The following is a 20,382-nucleotide window of genomic DNA, read 5'->3' on the forward strand; positions in this document are numbered from 1 at the left end:
ATCAGGTAGAAGCGACAACACCGGTCCTTTATTATTGCTTTTGATGCAAATTGCGATGGGTTGATGTATGTACATTTAGCAAAACAAATTCTTTAACTCACCTTTGTAAGTGATAAGACTGTCTCTAAACATCTTCTCGAATCTTTAATTTAAGAAATCGTCTTTAAGATCTCTGATCTTTCCCACTAGCTCAAAAGCTAATCACTATTGCTGCTTTGTTCTTCCCAAATCCCTATAGTACGTGAATGTGTAAACCTCGTTTATTATATTACTCCAATCCTCTGCTGTTAATTGTTCCTGCATGCGAGTAAACAAACGGTTCGGATTGGACTAATTTGACCGTTTTTTTTTTGCTAGATTACAGCATATTGTGTTTACTGACTAAGGTCATGTGCATACGGTAACGTTTTCGAGCGTTGTAACATTCGTTAGGAGGCTGTTTACGTGATCCCGCTTGGCCGAGATTCAACGAAGCGTGAGATGACTTTGTCATTTTGAGGTATTGAAATGATTATATAACATGATTCTGGTCGTCGTGAAGTAATTTTTTGAACTATTATTAAAACGCATTTCTAAAAACATTTTAACACATTTCTAACGACCTACTATGACAAAAATAAATCATAATAATTGTTTCCTATGGCCTTATTTGTCTGCTCTAAAATCCGACTTCATTCTTCCGAGATATTAATTGTGAATTTTCAAGGTTACCAGGTGAATAATTGATGATATCTGCGTCTAAATTGGGTAAAAAAGTTTAGTTTCACTTTAAACATTGGTCCAATTTCAAAAAGCATCGTACTTCATCAATTTCAATGACAACTATATCTTCGCCCCATCACTAGGCATCCAATTTTCCACGATATTTTTGGGCTCGCGACGTAATAACACGAGTTACATGACGATTGTCTTTACCACTGGGCCAACTGACCTTGAAATCAACAGCTATGTTTTTCTAACTTACCTAAATCTTCCCTTTTACGTCATGATAAAACACTTTCACCATGCAGCATTCGAACCATCAATTTGGAAGTTGCGAGACCACTCTCGTCACCTCTGGACTATTTGCTCTTGGGATAATTGACGGTATTTTTATTTTACTTAAACCTTTTTTCAAGTTCATAATGAAAAACATTCCTTTCATAATTTGATCCTTCCGCTTAAGACATGCGAGAAACCAAAGACTACGGCGCCATAGTCAAGCTTGCAAGAGAAGCCTCTTTCCTGGAACGGGACAAGAGAGCGAGAACCGATAGATTGACGTGTCACGCAGTGGATGCAACTCCAAAAGCCAAAGGCTGTGTATATAATTATGACATTGCTCAATAATTGAGCACGTTCATATAATCATCGTATGCATCATGATTTTAATTTAAATTTATATTTCACTCATAGCTACGTTTCGCTCTTTTCCTTTAAGATGTATAATTTAAAACCAATTTTGTTGAATAAACATGTTGTTCTAATATTGTTCTCATGCATGTTGTTATATCTAAGGGAAGGAAGGTTTAGAATAGTAATACAGGCTTATAAATTCATATGTGATTATAATAGTGTTATAGATGATCAGGACTTGACCGACATGCTAATTGGATTTTGATTTCTTTAGTATAATTAAAATATTTCGGTTCATGAGTTCATTGTCATCAATTTTCCTGAAAACATTATTTTCGTTCAATATGTTTTCTTTAGACCATGTATCTTTTGACCCTATTAGTCAATGTAAAAATACGCTGAATATTCAGATGCTGATACGACACACAAAAGCTGGATAGATGACGTAATAATTATGATGTAATCACCAAGAGAGCTTGACTCTGACACGTTGTGCATTTTACAGTTACTTTATTGGGAAATTTTGAAAAGAAAGTGCGCACAAATACAACAAAACAGTGTCCAATACTAGTCATAAAAGTGGTGATGCGTGATAAAAAATATCATGCATGTATCGTGATAATAATTAATTCCTGTCTTTTAGACTAAAATTCGCAGAGTTGCAAAAAAGTTGCGGGTACACGAGTACCACCCTTGAGGAAGATTTGCTTTGAATGAGGTTTGTGAGGAAGGTTCAAAGTTGAACACTCTATTTGATCACATGCATGTACCAAAAAAACCCAAATATTTCTTTATCCTGGTTGCCACTTGATTCAGTGTCGTAACGGCAATTTGAGGAAGGTTTTCGAAACTTGAAATCCTACCGGAGGAAGGGTGAACTCTTTTTGCAAGTCTGAAAATTCGCTTCATGAATGCTAACAGGGTGCCCCCAAACCCCCCAAACTATTGAAATCACCTATTGTAAAAATTTGAATGACTTGTTCGGAAAGTTCATGACTTGTCGAAGGTGATGGTGCTTGAGTTGTAAATATTGCTATCCTTATTTGTAAAGTGTGAATTTTGTTACTAAAATAATTTGCACAAACAAATTTAACTGCATCACGCATAAAATGCTTATGACAAACATTTATACTTTTTGTTGGTCCCAACAGGATGCTTAGGCATTCAAACTCCAGCTATTACATTAATGTTATGGGTGATTTCAACAGTTTGAGGTTTTTTAGGACACTTCGACAGGGTCTACAGTGTGTAAGATAAGATAGATAAGCCTTTTTGATCACCTTAACCAGCTCTTTATATACTGAGCATTCGTGCACGAAACTCTTTAAATATTCTGTGAATTTTACATAAATTTAACCCAAGGTTGTTTGTCAGTTTAAGATAGGTTGAATGTTCATCATTTCATGCCTTCTTATTAATGCCTCTAAACTATTGCGTAAATTTGAACAATAAAAGACCTGACCAGTGCGATTGCACACCATTGCAAAAGGTAATTTTTTATCTTCATCTATGATACAAACCAAGGAGCCGGAATCGCCTCTCTCGGCAAAGGCACCTTCACGTGTTTCTTGAATTCCATAAAAACCCAAATTTCTGCCGTCAGATAGCCTCATTGATGTTATGGAATGAAGTTCCCCTTGTGTTTCATTTGTCACCGCACCATATTTTTTGACTGTAGGTAATTTACCCTCAGCCATGCACCTTTCGAATATATTTCCGACTTCTTGTTTACTTAATAATTCTGATTGAACACCATTTCCAAGGAGAGCAATGGCGCGATCTAAGGTTAGCCCCGGCGTCAGTTTGATGAGAGCAATATCGTTGCTGTCGTCGTACAAACCACACTCGAATTCTCCCAATTCGAATTCATTTCCATGTATGTAATAGCACTCGGTTCTTCTACAGCCGGTCGCGTCATTTGAGCAGTCGTCCTTCAGTCTCCTGTGTTGTTCAGTAATGTCATTTGGAAAATTTTCGTGGCAGTAACACACATGATAACAAGTGACCGCGTAGCGATTTCCAGGATTTGATGTCTGGTTGGCAAGGATGGTTAAGGTCCCGCGATTTTCTATGTCATTATTTCTTAAGCAGAGGGTATCACCAGAACTAGGTCCTTGAAGATATTCATCTTTATCGTCGCTTTCTTCGGTAAACTTAACAAACGGAGCAATGTTATCACCAAACACGTTCTTTAGATCTTGCATGCAGGGTTTTGTGTTTCGAGCGTAAGTGATGCACATCTGCCATGATTTTTTTTCTTTATTAATACCAATGGAGAAATCTTTCAGCCAAGAGAGCCTAAAAATTGGCAAAAAGAGTATAATTAGTCATTAGTGCTTTTGCTTGCTATGACATACGACTTGATAAAAAATATGAAATTTCTTAAGCCCAGTTTAATTGGATAAAGATTGTAGGTCAAAAATTTTGTAGAGAATTCATCGGTGATAATAATTATAGCTACTGCAGAACTTCCTTTAATTCTTATTGGATTCTCACTGGCTGGATTCTTTGGTATCAGTAGATTCTTTTTTTTAACTTTAGGCTACCTTTCATTTCTCAGTTCATTCACATAAACAGCTTTCATGTCATAATTCTCGTCCAATATGGTTTCTTTAAACCATTCATCTTTTGACCCTTTAATTGAAACAAAATAAGATTTAAATATCAGTCTTGGATATATATACGGCAATATATAAAGCTATGCAACGCCTTAACGAACCTTCCTGATGAATAATCAGCCTTTAGATGCATACCCCGTGCACTTCAACATTTTGAGTGTCTTACAAGACGTTTGAATTAATATATAGTTGAAGAAAGGGACTTATTACCTAGCTATGTTATAGGTAATATTAGGTGATGTTTATGAGATGAGCTTTATTACCCACACCATATATCAGACACTATATGTGTATAAGCATGGGTTATGGGATAATAACTGCCTAAAGTGGAAAAATCACTTGCTCTCGACGTTTTCCACCGTAAAGGATATTCGTCAGTAGAGTTATTATGATCTTGTCTATTTTAGACAGTTTTATATTATTTTAATCGATGTTAGGTTGTTATATATAGGATACGCTGCTAGTGACACCGCTCCTAACAATTTCCAAATATCTTTACCTGTTAATGTAATAATTTCGCCTGGAACTTTTGGAGACGATTCTTCCTGATCACCTTTATCAATAAGATCTGCCCGTTGATAATATTCTTTAGCTTTCTCTTCGTCACCCAAATCAATATATACGTGACCCAGCTTTCTGTAAGTAGCAGCAACATCAGCATGGTTTCCTCCAAATTTTTCTAAACGAATTTTCAGCGCCAGTTGATAGTATTCAATCGCCTTTTCTTCATCACCTTTAATATTCCACATCATACCAAGACTACTGTATGTAGTAGCAACGTCAATATGATCTGGCCCTAATTGTTCTAATTGAATTTTCAGTGCTCGTTGATAATATTCGCCGCCTTTCTCCAGATCATTCTTTTTACAATATACATCACCCAGGCAGTGGTAGGACTTAGCAACATCAAAATGATTTGGTCCTAATATTTCGAATCGAATTTTCAGTGCTTGTTGATGATATTCCTCAGCTTGTTTAAGATCACCCTTATCATGATATACAGAACCTAGGTTTTGGTAGGACTTAGCAACATCAATATGTTTTGGTCCGAATTTTTCCAATTGAATGCTCAGTGCTTTTTGATAGTATTCCTCAGCATGTTCAAGATCGCCTTTCTTGTAGTAAATTCCACCCAGGTTGAGATATGCACTAGCAACGTCAACATGGCTCGGTCCGAATTGTTGTAATAGAATTTCCAGGCCTCGTTCATAATAATCACTTGCTTGCTCCAAATCACCTTTATTGTGACACACAATACCCAGGTTGTTGTATGAACGAGCAACGTCAACATGATCTGGCCCTAATTGCTCTAATCGAATGTTTAGGGTCCGTTGATAATAATCACTGGCCTGTTCCAGATCGCCTTTGTCACAACAAACATTACCAAGGTTGTTATAAGAGTCAGCAACATCAATATGGTTCTCTTTTAATTGTTCTAATTTAATTTCCAGCGATTTTTGATGATAATCCAAAGCTTGTTTCAGATCACCTTTTTCACTACACACATTTCCCAGGTTGTTGTATGAAGCTGCAACGTTAACCTGATTCGGTTTTAATTGTAGTAATTCAATTTTGAGTGCCCGTTGATAAAAATCACCTGCCTGTTCGAAATCACCTTTAGTAAAAAACACACTACCCAGATTGTTGTATGAAACAGCAACTTTAATGTCGTTTGATCCTAAATGTTCTAAAACAATTTTCAGCGCCTCTTGATGATAATCCAAAGATTGTTTCTGATCTCCCTTCTTATTACATACAACACCTAGGTAGTTGTAACAATCAAAAAGGTTAATATCATTTGGCCCAAATTGTTCTAATGCCATTTTCATTGCTTGTTGAAGAAATTCCTCTGAGAGTTTAAACTCGGAAAAGTCACATAATATGTCTCCAAAGAACTGATAAACACTTATTGTTTCAAGATTTAGACCTGCTATATTTAACCCATCATTTGGAAAGAGTTTGTTAATTTCTGCGTTAAATGCTTTTAAATGTGAAATCAATTTAATTTTATCTTTCCGATCCTCGAAGTGATACAATGTTTTTAACACTTTCCGAGCTACTGCTTCTAAATGATTATGGATTGTTTTCTTTCTTTTTCTTGGAACTTCGCTCTCAGAAGTATTATCAATTTTAGGTTCTTTCGGAAGACAAAATATTTTCACTGCTTCGTGTACAACCCGATGAAGACGGATATTGCTCTCCTTATTCCCAACATGAACAAACAACGAGCAGTGTTTTATTGGAAGAATGATATCCTCAGCATCCAACTCTTCATCTTCCTGCTGAATGTATTTCACAACAAGATCAAGTGGTAGTGGTTCAAACGATATTAAAGAGAAAAGGTTGAATGCATGTCCAAGAATTTTGTTTTCTTCCGCACATTTTGTAACAGCTAAAAGCACAGCTGCACTCATGGTGGATGAATATGCTGCTGAATTTGTCTGCTTGAGACGCTCTTCTGTTAATTCTCTTCTCCCTTTTTCAAGCTTTTCTAAGTAAACTCGCCAAGAAAAATCTGGGAGACTCTCGATGACTTGGCCCATATACGCGGCTGCGGCAGCCATTGCCAGTGGTTGACGATCTAACTTCTCCGCCACCTCATCTAGTAATGAATCATTGACACCAGTTCTTGATAACAGGGCAAGAAGCTGGCGACACTCTTGGTCATTCATACCGAGACTAAGTGAAATATGTTTACTTGACAAGCTGTCGGAAGGAACTGCATTTTTGTTTTGTGTCGTCACTATGATTTGACCGTTATTCCAAACATCGTCGCCCATCAGAGGCAGTAGTGGGTAAATGAGCTCGAGATTTTCCACATTGTCGACGATAATCCACCACTTCTTCCAATGCTTAATTCTGCTGGATATTTGCGATCTCAAATCTTTGATTTTCTCATCTTTTGGTTTAGAAGAGCTCAAAAGATTTTTTAATACGCTTTCGTTGCAATTTAGCTTACGACAAAAATCTTCATAGGAATATAAAAGAGAATCTAAATCTTTTCCGTTCAATGTCATTACAAACATTGCTTCATGCTTCGCGTGAACGTTTTTCCAAATATCTTCACAAACTTGTCTGGCGAGTTGAGATTTTCCACTTCCGGGATTCCCAGAGATGTAAAAATATGTAAGTTTGCCGTTGTTATTGTTGTCCTTGATGTTGTTGTCATTGTTATTGTTATCGCTGCGCAACTTTTCAAGATCTTTTGTTATCTCCTGTATCTTGTCAGAACGAGAAACGACTTCATGGGTCGGTGCAGGAGGAAGAATTTTAAACAATGCAAACAGGTTTTTTATTTGAACGACCTCGTTGGTTGACAGTCCCAATGCACCCAATGCATTCTCAACTTTTGTTGTCATGGTTTGAAAGTCTTTATTAGTTAGCGTTTTTTCAGGTATTTCATGAATTATTATATTTCGAAGTTTTCTAAGTGTATCGAGTTCATTCTTTTGGTGACTTTTAAGATAACAACTGATCGAGTTGGAATAAAGAATTGCACCGAAAAGTACAGTGCAATCCCATTCATTTGTATTTCCTTTTTGAAATTTGGAGTGAAGAAATTTGAAATTTGGCCTTGTTCGTTTTTTCTCCAAATTAAACAACTTCTGACCACTTACGTTGGTGTCATCCCAAGCTCCAAGAGAAGCCTGGTAAAGTTTGTTCCATTCCTGAATAAAGAATTTCCTCAATTCCTTTCTTACAGCCCAAGTGACAATATATAAAGCTCGAATGTAGTTTTGACGTTCCTCGTTGTCCCATGGCATACCAGACATCTTTGCTGCTAGAAAATTAGGAAAACATTCAAATTATTAGGCGAAAGTAAGGTTTTTTAGGTCTGTACAAAGCAAACTAAAAACACAGACGGATTTTTTAATGCAGATTTTCCGGTCTGCTTTTCTGGTATTTTGCCTGTTTGCAAAATGCAGTCTACGCTTGATGTATTTTACAGTAGTAATAACCTGCGATGACTTTAAAAGCATGTCTGGTATGGGGCCAGCTACTCCTGATGAGTCTATCTGCGGGACCCAACCCATCTAAAAAGGTATATATCTATAAATGGATATTGGTATATTAGGTCACAACCACTGATCCTGTGTCAGGGTATTATAAACAAAACTTCAATTCAGGCGTTTACTCCGCCCGGAGCAAAATATTGTGCAGTTATCGAGAATAGCACTTCCAAAGCCTAGTTCTCATAAATGGCAATCATCGGGGATGCCATTGTCGGCGTTCGCTGACGAATGTAGTGCTTTATATCTTGCGGGCCCAAATAAGATTTGTTTAGGGTTGATATAAAATGTTTTAAAAAAATCATAGACCACCCAGAAATGTTTTCGTTCTCGTGACGGTCGCGCGTGTACGCGAGTCTACTCGATCTATGACAAGGTTGTCATTCATACCGAGACTAAGTGAAATATGTTTACTTGACAAGCTGTCGGAAGGGACTGCATTTGTGTTTTGTGTCGTCACTATGATTTGGCCGTTATTCCAAACATCGCCGCCAATCAGAGGCAGTAGTGGGGAAATGAGCTCGAGATTTTCCACATTGTCGACGATAATCCACCACTTCTTCCAATGCTTGATTCTGTTGGATATTTGCAATCTCAAATCTTTGATTTTCTCATCTTTTCGTTTAGAAGAGCTCAAAAGATTTTTTAATACGCTTTCGTTGCAATTTAGCTTACGACAAAAATCTTCATAGGAATATAAAAGAGAATCTAAATCTTTTCCGTTCAATGTCATTACAAACATTGCTTCGTGCTTCGCGTGAGCTTTTTTCCAAATATATTCACAAGCTTGTCTGGCGAGTAGAGATTTTCCACTTCCGGGATTCCCAGAGATGTAGAAATATGTAAGTTTGCCATCGTTATCGCTGCGCAACTTTTCAAGATCTTTTCTTATCTCGTGTATCTTGTCAGAATGAGACACGACTTCATGAGTTGGCTTGGGAAGTAGAATTTGGAAGGATTTATAGAGGTTTTTAATTCGAACGGCTTCATTGCTTGACAGTTCTAATGCATTCAATGCATTTATAACATCTGTTGTCTTGGTTTGAAAGTCGGCATCATCCAGCGTTTTTTCAGTTTCACGAGTTATTTCATTTCGTAGTTTTCTCAGATTATCGATTTCAGTTTTTTGCGTTGGATTAAGGCTTGCACCAATCGATTTGGAAAAAAGAATTGCATCAAAAAGTACAGTGCAATCCCACTCATTTGTATCTCCGTGATTAAATTTGGACTGAAGCATGGACTTATTTGGTCTTGCCCGTGATTTCTCGAGATTAAACAACTGACTACCACTTGCTTTTGTGTCATCCCATGCTCCAAGAGAAGCCTGGTAACGTTTGTTCCATTCCCGAATAAAGAAACTTCTTAATTCCTTCCTCACAACGTCACTGACAATGTAGTCTGCTCGAATGAAGTTTTGTCTTTCCTCGCTTTCCCATGGTATACCAGACATTTTTGCTCGCTGAAAAATTAATGGAAGTATTTGTAATTCGCAAAAAGATCATATGTATGAAAAATATTTCCATAAATTTCGAATCGATAATACGCGAATTACTCACACAAAAATAAAAAAAGAATTATATGAAGGTAATTGTTCGTGAAATGTTTAATGTACCCAAACCTAACTGTGTCCCAACGGCGGGGATGTTGAACGTGATGTATAACCAATACTTAATATCATGCAGGTTTAAGATGTATTTTATATATTTAAACACTTAAAGTAAATCCAATTAAAGTCAGTAAAAGATTGCTTCGTTTTATATTATATAACTTAATGTAAACATGACGTTTCCACGAATTCTAATTAAAAACTGCTCAGCTTGAATGCCCTGCTTTCGATGTCGCGTTATTAGAAAAGATCAATTCAATAAACTTAATATATCGTCGAACAATGTTTCAATATAAGACTGAAAATTAAAAACATATATTTCAAGCCAGAATGCATGCAATTTTTTCCGGCCCTAGGAAGATTTTATCACCATTTAAAAAGCGCTATAAAATCATATTTCTTTATCGCTTATCATGTTGAGCCTACTACGTACACTGATGTTTTCAAGCTTTTTTAGGAAACCACTATATATTTAGCTATACGGGCAAAGTAGAAGCATGTTTGATAAAATGATATATAGTGGAGACCATAGCCCCTAGTTTGACGCTATGAATGTGCCATCAAAACGGTAAAAATTTTCAAACGCCTAACGAAAACAATCGAAAACGGTTACAGGTACACGTATAACCTTAAAAAAGCTGTAGTGCCTTATATCCTTTGAAATTAGAAAATATATAACCTGAAAAGCCAAGGCACGAATATTCCAATTTTGACTTTTACTGAAGCTCTCTTTCTCAATTCCTGTATCAGTTGATTTTCTTAGAAACTCGGTAAAAATCAGTATCATACCCCGACTATAAGCTGTATGTGCCGTCTGAATTAAGTATAGTTAAAATTATCTTTATGTAATGTGATTTTATAAATAGACTACTAAGGCAAGGTTTACCCCCAAGGAGATACGCCTTGCCGCGACGATAATTAAAACTCTTAAGGCCCACACAGACCGGACGCGAATTGGCAACGCGGCGCGAATTTTCAACGTTTTTAATTTTTCAAAATCAAATAAATTTTAAACTATCATAATATTCTTGTAGATTACATAACAATAAAACATTTTGACTCCTCTAGCGTCCATAATTTCCAAATTTTACTTCCAGAATTTAATTTATATGCTTCTGAAAACTGAAAATTCGCGTCGCGTTGCCGCTTCGCGTCCGGTCTGTGTCGGCCTTTAAAGGCCCACACAGACAGGACGCGAATTGGCAACGCGGCGCGAATTTTCAACGTTTTATATTTTTCAAAAGAAAATAAATTTTAACCTATCAAAATTTTCTTGTAGATTGCATTAAAATAATAAATTTTGATTTGTCTAGCGTCCATAGATTCCACCAAACTTTGATCCCAGAATTTCATTTATATGCTTCTGAAAACTGAAAATTCGCGCCACGTTGCCGCTTCGCGTCCTGTCTGTGTGGGCCTTAAGGTCGACACAGACCGGACGCGAAGCGGCAACGCGACGCGAATTTTGAGTTTTCAGAAGCATATAAATTAAATTGTGGAAGCAATTAAATTGTGGAAACTATGGACGCTAGAGCAGTCAAAATGTTTTATTGTTATGTAATCTATAAGAATATTATAATAGTTTAATTTTTTTTTTATTTTAAAAAATTAAAAACGTTGAAAAATCGCGCCGCGTTGCCAATTCGCGTCCGGTCTGTTTGGGCCTTTATATGATGGGCTTGCTGCCCTATCTAAAAGACCGACAGGTAATGGAGTGCACGCAATACGGGAAAGGTGGTCAATGGCCAGCAGCAATTTGAAAACTAACAAAGACCGAATACCCAAACCACAAACGGTCAGTTTAAGCATGACATCGCAGAAGACAGAGCTGAAATATATATTTTGAACACGTTGCATGGAAATCGAACTTATTAACAGAAAACTAATTTATTATTTATTACTGCCGCGATAGAAATTTGCATGAACATGCAATTAAATTTTGTTATTGTTTTTAAAATTGTTTCCGAACTGAAAATATTGCAAGCGTTAGTTGACTCACGCAACGTGGAAGAAGCTTGTAGCTGCTTTTTAGAACGGTTGGATAGCGCATCTGTTTATAGAACATATCATGAATCTTTCTGTGTTTTATCCTTACAAAAGAGAAAGCAGTTTGTCATTTTGTCCGACTAAATAGTCACACAGTGTTCACGTATACTATAGCATTTTGTGTTCAAATTTTAGAACGGAGTATGTCATGTTCGAAGGGCGATAATAAATTCTAAAAGTAATATTTTACGCTAAAGACAAACAAAAGTAAACCTTTTTGATACTAAAATAACATCAATACATCCATTACATTAGAGACTGACTTCTAACTCTCATGCACAGCATTTAAGGCCAACACACACCGCACGACTTCCGCCAACGCCACGCGATTCATGCAGTTTCATTTTGATCATGCATTGATATTCTTCATAATTGCTGAACGATAGCACATTTCCACATATCGGGGGCCCATAGCTCTCAAAATTTTCTTCCATAATTGAATTTATTTGCTTCAAAAGACTGCAAATTCGCGAGCGAATCAGCTGTAAAAACTGTAAACTGCAACAGCAATGACGCCTTGCCACACGACACAAATTTTGCGGCGTTGATATTTGCCCGTCTAAATTAGAGACGGCTGAGCAACATTATTTCACAAACAGGCCGTATGGTTTCGAAATAAATATTTTGCAAAAGTCATAATATAGGCAAAAGAACGTAAATTTCTTCCAAGTTAAAAGCGTATTTTAGTGCATCATAATTATAACATAAACGATAGGAAACGCGAAGGTTAACTATAAAAATTGTCGCAAGAAAGATCGAGTCGTTGCTTTTCCCAAGATCGTTGGTTGTTTGAACGTATTCACTTTTTACTTGCATGATCTTTTAAAAGCGGGAAAGAGCGCAGATAAAGGCGTGTATACTAAGTGAAATATGAAATACAAAAGAAAATTCACATAACGGAATATGACGACTTAAATACATGCAATAATAACAAAATTAATACAAACCTTGATTTTTATTTCAAATCCTTCACTTTGATAATTAGGACGGATCGAGATGTCGACGTCTCTGTCTTATTGCTCTTTGAAAATGAAATGAATTCTAGCTAGAGAATTGTTATTTGATATGATATTAAGAAACCAATATTACGTCGAAACACCTGACGGATATCACAAGTTATTATGTTGTCGACTTTATTTATTTAAACATTTTCACCAGTCACAATGTCTCAATATATTGCATGGGTGGTGAGAATAGTTTGAACATCTCAAAGCATGCATCAGTTGTAAACAAAAATTAGTAGTATAGCAAACTCTCATAGGTTTTAAGACGTACTCACCAATTTGATGATATATTCTTCACTTTTTAGCTCACAATCTAAACGAGATAGATGAATTATAACATGAAATGCTGATTATATGGTCTATTAGGCTCATTGCTGCATGTCAGCACTCATTTATATAACGCTATCAATATGTTAGATTTCGCCGGAAAAAATAAGATCAAACTGATTAAAATGTTTCGATCACATATGCAGTGCTCACAATTCAAACATCTCACGACAAAGCTGCTTTTATACTTTCTTAATTTGCATGGTAACCAAGCTACACATTCATATTTTAATGCATGTCTCAAAACTATCATAATTTCATGAGATCGCTCAAAGCGACTCCTGCTGCGCACAAAATTAATCCACGCTGGCAGATTTTGGGAGAAGATTTTTATTCTTTTTTAAATTGTCCGTCTTTCTCTAACCCTGTTAAAGTAAAAGATTGCTTCATTTTATAGTATATAACTTATATAAAAAGGACGTTTCCACGAATTCCAATTAACAACTTCTCAGCTTAAATGCCCTGCTTTCGATATCGCGTTGAAAATAAAAAGATGACAAAATCTCAAAACATGCAGCGTCATTTCGTGCCATCGTCCTAAACTTAATATATCGTCGAACAATTTTTCAATATAAGACTGAAAATTAAAAACATATATTTCAAGCCAGAATGCATGCAATATTTTTCGGGCCCTAGGAAGATTTTATAACTATTTAAAAAGCACTTTAAAATTATGTCTCTTTATTGCTTATCATAATGAGCATACTACATATACACCAATGTTTTCAAGCCTTTTTAGGAAACCACTATCTATTTAGCTACGCGCACAGTAGAAGCATGTTTGATAAAATTATATAGTGGAGGCCATACCTCTAGTTTGACCCTGTGAATGTGCCATCAAAATAGTAAAAAATTTGGAAACGCTTAACAAAACAATCGAAAACAGCTACAGGTACACGTAACCTTAAAAAGTTGTAGTGCATTATATCCTTTGAAATTTGAAACTATATAACCTGAAAAACCAAGGCCCGAATATTCCAATATTGACTTTTACTGAAGCTTTCTTTCTCAATTCCTGTGATCAATTTATTTTCTTAGAAACTCGGTAAAAATCAGTATCATACCCCGACTATAAGCTGTATGTGCCGTCTGAATTAAGTATAGTTAAAATTATCCCTAGCTATGTAATTTGATTTTATGAATCTACTTTTTAAATTTTATAAAGACTACTAAGGCAAGGTTTACCCCCAAGGGGATACGCCTTGCCGCGACGATAATTAAAACTCTTAGCTATATGATGGGCTTTGCGCCCTATCTAAAAGACCGACAGGTAGTGGAGTGCACGCAATATGGGAAAGGTGTTCAATGGCCAGCAGCAATTTGAAAACTAACAAAGACCGAATACCCAAACCACAAACGGTCATTTTAAGCGTGACATCGCAGAAGACAGAGCTGAAATATATATTTTGAACACGTTGCATGGAAATCGAACTTATTAACAAAAACTAATTTATTATTTATTTCTGGCGATAGAAATTTGCATGAACATGCAATTAGATTTTGTTATTGTTTTTAAAACTGTTTTGGAAAAATATTGCATGCGTTAGTTGACTGTAGCTGCTTTTAGAACGGTTGGATAGCGCATCTGTTTATAGAACAATACATGAGTCTTTCTGTGTTTTGTCCTTACAAAAAAGAAAGCAGTTTGTCATTTTGTCCGACCAAATAGTCACACAGTGTTCACGTATACTAGAGCATTTTGTGTTCAAATTTTAGAACGGAGTAATGTCATGTTCAAAGCCAAAGGACAGATTTTGCAATAATAAATTCTGAAAGTAACATTTCGTAACATGTCATAACATTTTACGCTATAGAAAAACGAAAGTAAACCTCTTTAATGCTAAAATAACACCAATACATCCATTACATTAGAGACTGACTTCTAACTCTGACAACATTTAAGGCCAACATGCATCGCACGAATTCCGCCAACGCAACGCGATTCATGCAGTTTCAGAAATTTTGATCATGCATTGATATTGTCCATAATTGCTGAACGATAGCACATTTCGACATATCGAGGCCCATAGATCTCAAAATTTTCTTCCATAATTCAATTTATTTGCTTTAAATGACTGCAAATTCGCGAGCGAATCAGCTGTAAAAACTGTAAAAACTGTAACAGCAATGACGCCTTGCCACACGACACAAATTTTGCGCCGTTGATATTTGCTCGTTTAAAGAGACGGCTGAGCAACATTTTTCACAAACAGGCCATATGGTTTCAAAATAAATATTTTGCAAAAGTCATAATATAGGCAAAGGAACGTAAAGTTCTCCAAAGTTAAAAAAGCTAGCGTATATTACTGCATCATAATTATAACATAAGTGATAGGAGACGCGAAGGTTAACTACGAAAATTATTGCAAGAAAGATCGAGTCGTTGCTTTTCCCAAGATCGTTGGTTGTTTGAACGTATTTACTTTTTTCTTGCATGATCTTTTAAAAGCGCGAAAGAGCGCAGATAAAGGCGTGTACACTAAGTGAAATATGAAATACAAAAGAAAATTCACATAACGAAAATGACGACTTAAATACATGCAATAACAACAAAATTAATACAAACCTTGATTTTTATTTCAAATCCTTCACTTTGATAATTATAGGACGGATCGAGATGTCGACGCCTCTGTCTTATTTCTTTGAAAATAAAAGGAATTCTAGCAAGAGATTTCTTATTTGATATGATATTAAGAAACCTATTATGTTGTTGTATACAAGTTATTATGTTGCCGACTTTAATTATTTAAACGTTTTCACCAGTCACAATGTCTCAATATAAGTCAGAAAGAAACTGAAAACAAAACTGATCGTTTTTCAGCTGACACAATTATTCTGAAGCATGAATTTAAACATACGCCATGTATTGCGTGGGTGGTGATAATAGTTTGAATATCTCAAAGCATGCATAGTAGTAAAAAACCTAGTTAGTGTTAGTAGCTTAACAAACTCTCATAGGTTTTATGAAGTACTCACCAACTTACTGATATATTCTTCACTTTTTAGCTCACAATCTAAACGAATAAGATGAATTATAACATGAAATGCTGATTATGTCATTTATGTGGTCTACTACGCTCAATGCTGTTAGCAAAATAATCGTCGTTTTAAAAGGGCTTCTTACCAAGTGAATTATTAGTTTTATACCACTCATTTATATAACGCTATATCAATATATTAGTTTTCGCTGGATAAATAACATCAAATTGAACAATTTTTCAATATAAGACTGAAAATTAAAAACATATATTTCAAGCCAGAATGCATGCAATATTTTTCCGGCCCTAGGAAGATTTTATAACTATTTAAGAAGCGCTATAAAATTATGTCTCTTTATCGCTTATCATAATGAGCCTACTACATACACTAATGTTTTCAAGCCTGTTTAGGAAACCGCTATCTATTTAGCTACGCGCAAAGTAGAAGCATGTTTGATAAAATTATATAGTGGAGGTCATAGACCCTAGTTTGACCCAAGGGAATACGCCTTGCCGCGACGATAATTAAAACTCTTAGCTATATGATAGGCTTGGCGCCCTATCTAAAAGACCGACAGGTAATGGAGTGCATGCACGCAATATGGGAAAGGTGTTCAATGGCCAGCAGCAATTTGAAAACTAACAAAGACCGAATACCCAAACCACAAACGGTCAGTTTAAGCCTGACATCGCAGAAGACAGAGCTGAAATATATATTTTGAACACGTTGCATGGAAATCGAACTTATTAACGAAAACTAATTTATTATTTATTACTGCCGCGATAGAAATTTGCATGAGCATGCAATTAAATTTTGTTATTGTTTTTAAAATTGTTTCCGAACTGAAAATATTGCAAGCGTTAGTTGACTCACGCAACGTGGAAGAAGCTTGTAGCTGCTTTTTAGAACGGTTGGATAGCGCATCTGTTTATAGAACATATCATGAGTCTTTCTGTGTTTTGTCCTTACAAAAGAGAAAACAGTTTGTCATTTTGTCCAACTAAATAGTCACACAGTGTTCACGTATACTATAGCATTTTGTGGTAAAATTTTAGAACGGAGTGATGTCATGTTCAAAGGGCAGACTTGCGATAATAAATCCTAAAAGTAAAATATCGTAAGATGTCGTAACATTTTACGCTATAGACAAACGAAAGTAAACCTTTTTGATACTTAAATAACACCAATACATTCATTACATTAGAGACTGACTTCTAACTCTGACAATATTTAAGGCCAACACACACCGCACGAATTCCGCCAACGGGACGCGATTCATGCAGTTTCAGAAATTTTGATCATAATTGCTGAACGAAAGCACATCTCGACATTTCGGGGACCCAAAGCTCTCAAAATTTTCTTCTATAATTGAATTTATTTGCTTCAAAAGACTGAAAATTCGCGAGCTGTAAAAACTGTAAACAATAATAATAATGACGCCACGCCTCACAAAAAAATTTTGTGGCGTTTATATTTGCCCGTTTACTAAAGGGATAACGGCTGAGCAACATTTTTTCACAAACAGACCGCATGGTTTTAAAATAAATATTTTGCAAAAGTCATATTTTAGGCAAATGAACGTAAAGTTTTTGAAAGTTAAAAGCGTATTTTAGTGCATCATAATTATAACATAAGCGATAGGAAACGCCAAGGTTAACTACGAAAATTGTTGCAAGAAAGATCGCGTCGTTGCTTTCCCTAAGATCGTTGGTTGTTTACTTGCATGATTTTTTAAAAGCGCGAAAGAGCGCAGATAAAGGCGTGTATACTAAGTGAAATATGAAATACAAAAGAAAATTCACACAACGGAATATGACGACTTAAATACATACAATAACAACAAAATTAATACAAACCTCGATTTTTATTTCAAATCCTTCACCTTGATAATTAGGACGGATCAAGATGTCGACGCCTCTGTCTTATTGCTCTTTGAAAATGAAACGAATTCTAGCTAGAGAATTGTTATTTGACATGATATTAAGAAACCTCTTACGTCGAAACACCTGACGTATATCACAATTAAGTTATTATGTTGGCGACTTTAATTATTTAAACGTTTTCACCAGTCACAATGTCTCAAAAGTAAACTGACAACAAAACTGATCGTTTTTTAGCTGATACAATTATTCTGAAGCATGAATTTCAACATAGTGATTTTATGTACGATATTTTCATATCTCAAAGAAGCATGCATCAACATACAATAGTATAACAAACTCTCCTAGGTTTATGAAGTACTCACCAACTTGATGATATATTCTTCACTTTTTAATTCACAATCTAAACGAGAAAGATGAATCATAACATGAAATCTAAAAACATGCAGCGTCATTTCGTGCCATCGTCCTTCGCAATTATTTTTGCGCAACTTTTATTGAAAATATGTTGTGAATTATGTGAAATAACGAAAATAGTTGTGTTTACTTTGACGATCCAAGTAAAAGAGCGGCTCTGGTATTAAACCCATTATCGGGTGCCTGACTGTGAGGCACACAACGATTAATCACTTGGCACACACCAACAACATTAACTTTGTATTGATCGCGTAGAATGTGCGCAAGATCGACGATCTTCGATCCCACTACGGCACTACCTCAGGGGAGTGACTCAACAAATCGTTAGTTCCTATTTCAAGAATCACAATATCGGGCTTACACTTTTGGATCCATGAGAGGTCATACGTAAGCACTTTGTCTACAGTTCTGCCCCCGGTACCCAACAAAGAAACATTGCCCGATTCGGGTAGATGAAAATTCTGGGCAGCACGCGTAAATCAAAGCGCGCTTCTAAGTCGTCCCGTAAACGACGAACAAACGAATGTCCGAGAATTAAAATAGCTGGAACACACCCATACATTACAATTCACAGATATAAAATGAAAAATAATTACCTGTAGAAAAACTTTACTTCAAAAAAGAGACGACTTTGTGCTATGAAGCGAAGAGCAGAATGAAGCATATGCGCATTCTGCTACATATATATGTATCGCCGCTCCCTTCCGTTTTCCTGCACGCGTTACATTCATGTGATCAGAAAATTACGGGGAAAATACCCAAATGCCCCATATTAAGTTCGCCTATTTTATATCATAAGCTCAGGAAGCAATAAAATCTTTATTGGTATGCCAATAATTCCTATACCTACATTTTTCATGGCACGGTTGTTCATGTTTAGCTCATCACATGGAATTTGGTGTTTTTATATCTATAGCTTGGTTTACATATTATTATTATACAATATTTTTTTTGGCTAACGTATAAAACATAAATGTATATTCTATATGTTGGTTAAAAAGATGAGTTCAATTGCAATTGCAATCGCTTGAGTTTTCAATATGAATTATTTGACGCGGTTTGAAAACAGCTTCCCGTTCACTAGTATTTTCCTTTTCAGCTGCATGAGGTAACGAGATGGGCTGACTTGTGCCTCTCAAATTGGGAAATTGTTCCATATTATACAGGACTATCAAATAAGCCGTGCTTACACTACAAGAGCCTGGCTTAGCTTTAGCCTAAATCTTTTTAGTACGGAATGTTTACACTTACACTTCGACACCTGACTTTGGCCTAGAATTTCAGCAGTTTGCACATCAGAACTTTTTAATTTATGTAAAATAGAACTTAAACTTATGTTTAACGCCAACTAGAACTTCGCACCAGTTCGTACCGATCGTTGCTATAGAAGTAGGGCCAAGGTCCACACCGAAGGGTTTACACTACCGTAAAGCAAGGCTGGCCTAGGCCACCAGTTACGATGGGCCTAGATTTCCTGGCCTCGGCCAGAAAAAAATTAAATTTAAAAATTCTTAACCAGGGTGTGGATCCGCCAATTTTAAATGCTGTGCTCGCTTGCTGGCATTTAAAATGAATTTCGAATCTTGTCAATTTTGTATTTCGAAGAGTAGTATTCACTTGATTAATTTTATCATTAAAACTTGTCCCACAATCACGAAAAGTATCACGGTGTTCAATGCATATATAATTCGTCCTAAACGGATTTGATATATTTTCTGTCAATTTTCGGTGGTCACAGATGCATTTTAGTGATATGCCAGTTGAGATGATTTTATTAGGTAACGGAATATATCAACCAAGTCTTTTTTCATGGTTTTGCTGGATTGTGCAAAAATATCCGGCAAATCTTCGCTAAGGGTTCACTACTGAGGTTCATACAAGCTTCGACTATGCTTAATTTCAGTCTTTTGAGTTGGTGGGAAAATGTTCGTCTGGGGGGGGGGGGGGGGGTTGGGTAGGCTCAGGCCATGTGCACATGGGCGTGGTTTTCGACTGTTTTCAAGATCTTTTTTATCTAGTTTATCACTTTGAAGCTCGGTTAATATGATCAAAGGAACTCGGAATATGCTCCAAATGTTAAGTTAGCTGTAATTTCTATTCTAAATTAACGGTGTTTGAAACCCTTTTGACGTAAAAGCGAAGATGTTACCGAGTGTAAAG

General features: G+C 36.0%; 1 protein-coding gene across 7 annotated transcripts; it reads right to left on the reverse strand.

The window, feature by feature from the left end:
- Nucleotides 1-1,760: 1,760 nt before the first annotated feature.
- LOC114525851 lies at nucleotides 1,761-17,906 on the reverse strand. 7 transcript variants are annotated; one of them, XM_028547304.1, is made up of 10 exons: nucleotides 17,782-17,906; nucleotides 15,923-15,960; nucleotides 15,513-15,586; nucleotides 12,895-12,932; nucleotides 12,563-12,636; nucleotides 10,249-10,383; nucleotides 8,806-9,422; nucleotides 4,453-7,079; nucleotides 3,882-3,969; nucleotides 1,761-3,633 (listed from the first exon to the last, which is right to left on the reverse strand). In XM_028547304.1, exons 6-10 carry the CDS (start codon nucleotides 10,354-10,356, stop codon nucleotides 2,706-2,708), a joined length of 4,368 nt encoding a protein of 1,455 aa, XP_028403105.1. In that variant the 5' UTR covers nucleotides 10,357-10,383; nucleotides 12,563-12,636; nucleotides 12,895-12,932; nucleotides 15,513-15,586; nucleotides 15,923-15,960; nucleotides 17,782-17,906; the 3' UTR covers nucleotides 1,761-2,705. The 7 variants fall into 7 exon arrangements, with proteins under 7 accessions (XP_028403105.1, XP_028403107.1, XP_028403108.1 ...); XM_028547306.1 differs by lacking the exon at nucleotides 15,513-15,586; XM_028547307.1 differs by lacking the exon at nucleotides 10,249-10,383.
- Nucleotides 17,907-20,382: the final 2,476 nt, after the last annotated feature.

Source organism: Dendronephthya gigantea, unplaced genomic scaffold (assembly GCF_004324835.1).
Source record: "Dendronephthya gigantea isolate DGI-Jeju-01 unplaced genomic scaffold, DenGig_1.0 000036F, whole genome shotgun sequence".
NCBI classification, from domain to species: domain Eukaryota; kingdom Metazoa; phylum Cnidaria; class Anthozoa; order Malacalcyonacea; family Nephtheidae; genus Dendronephthya; species Dendronephthya gigantea.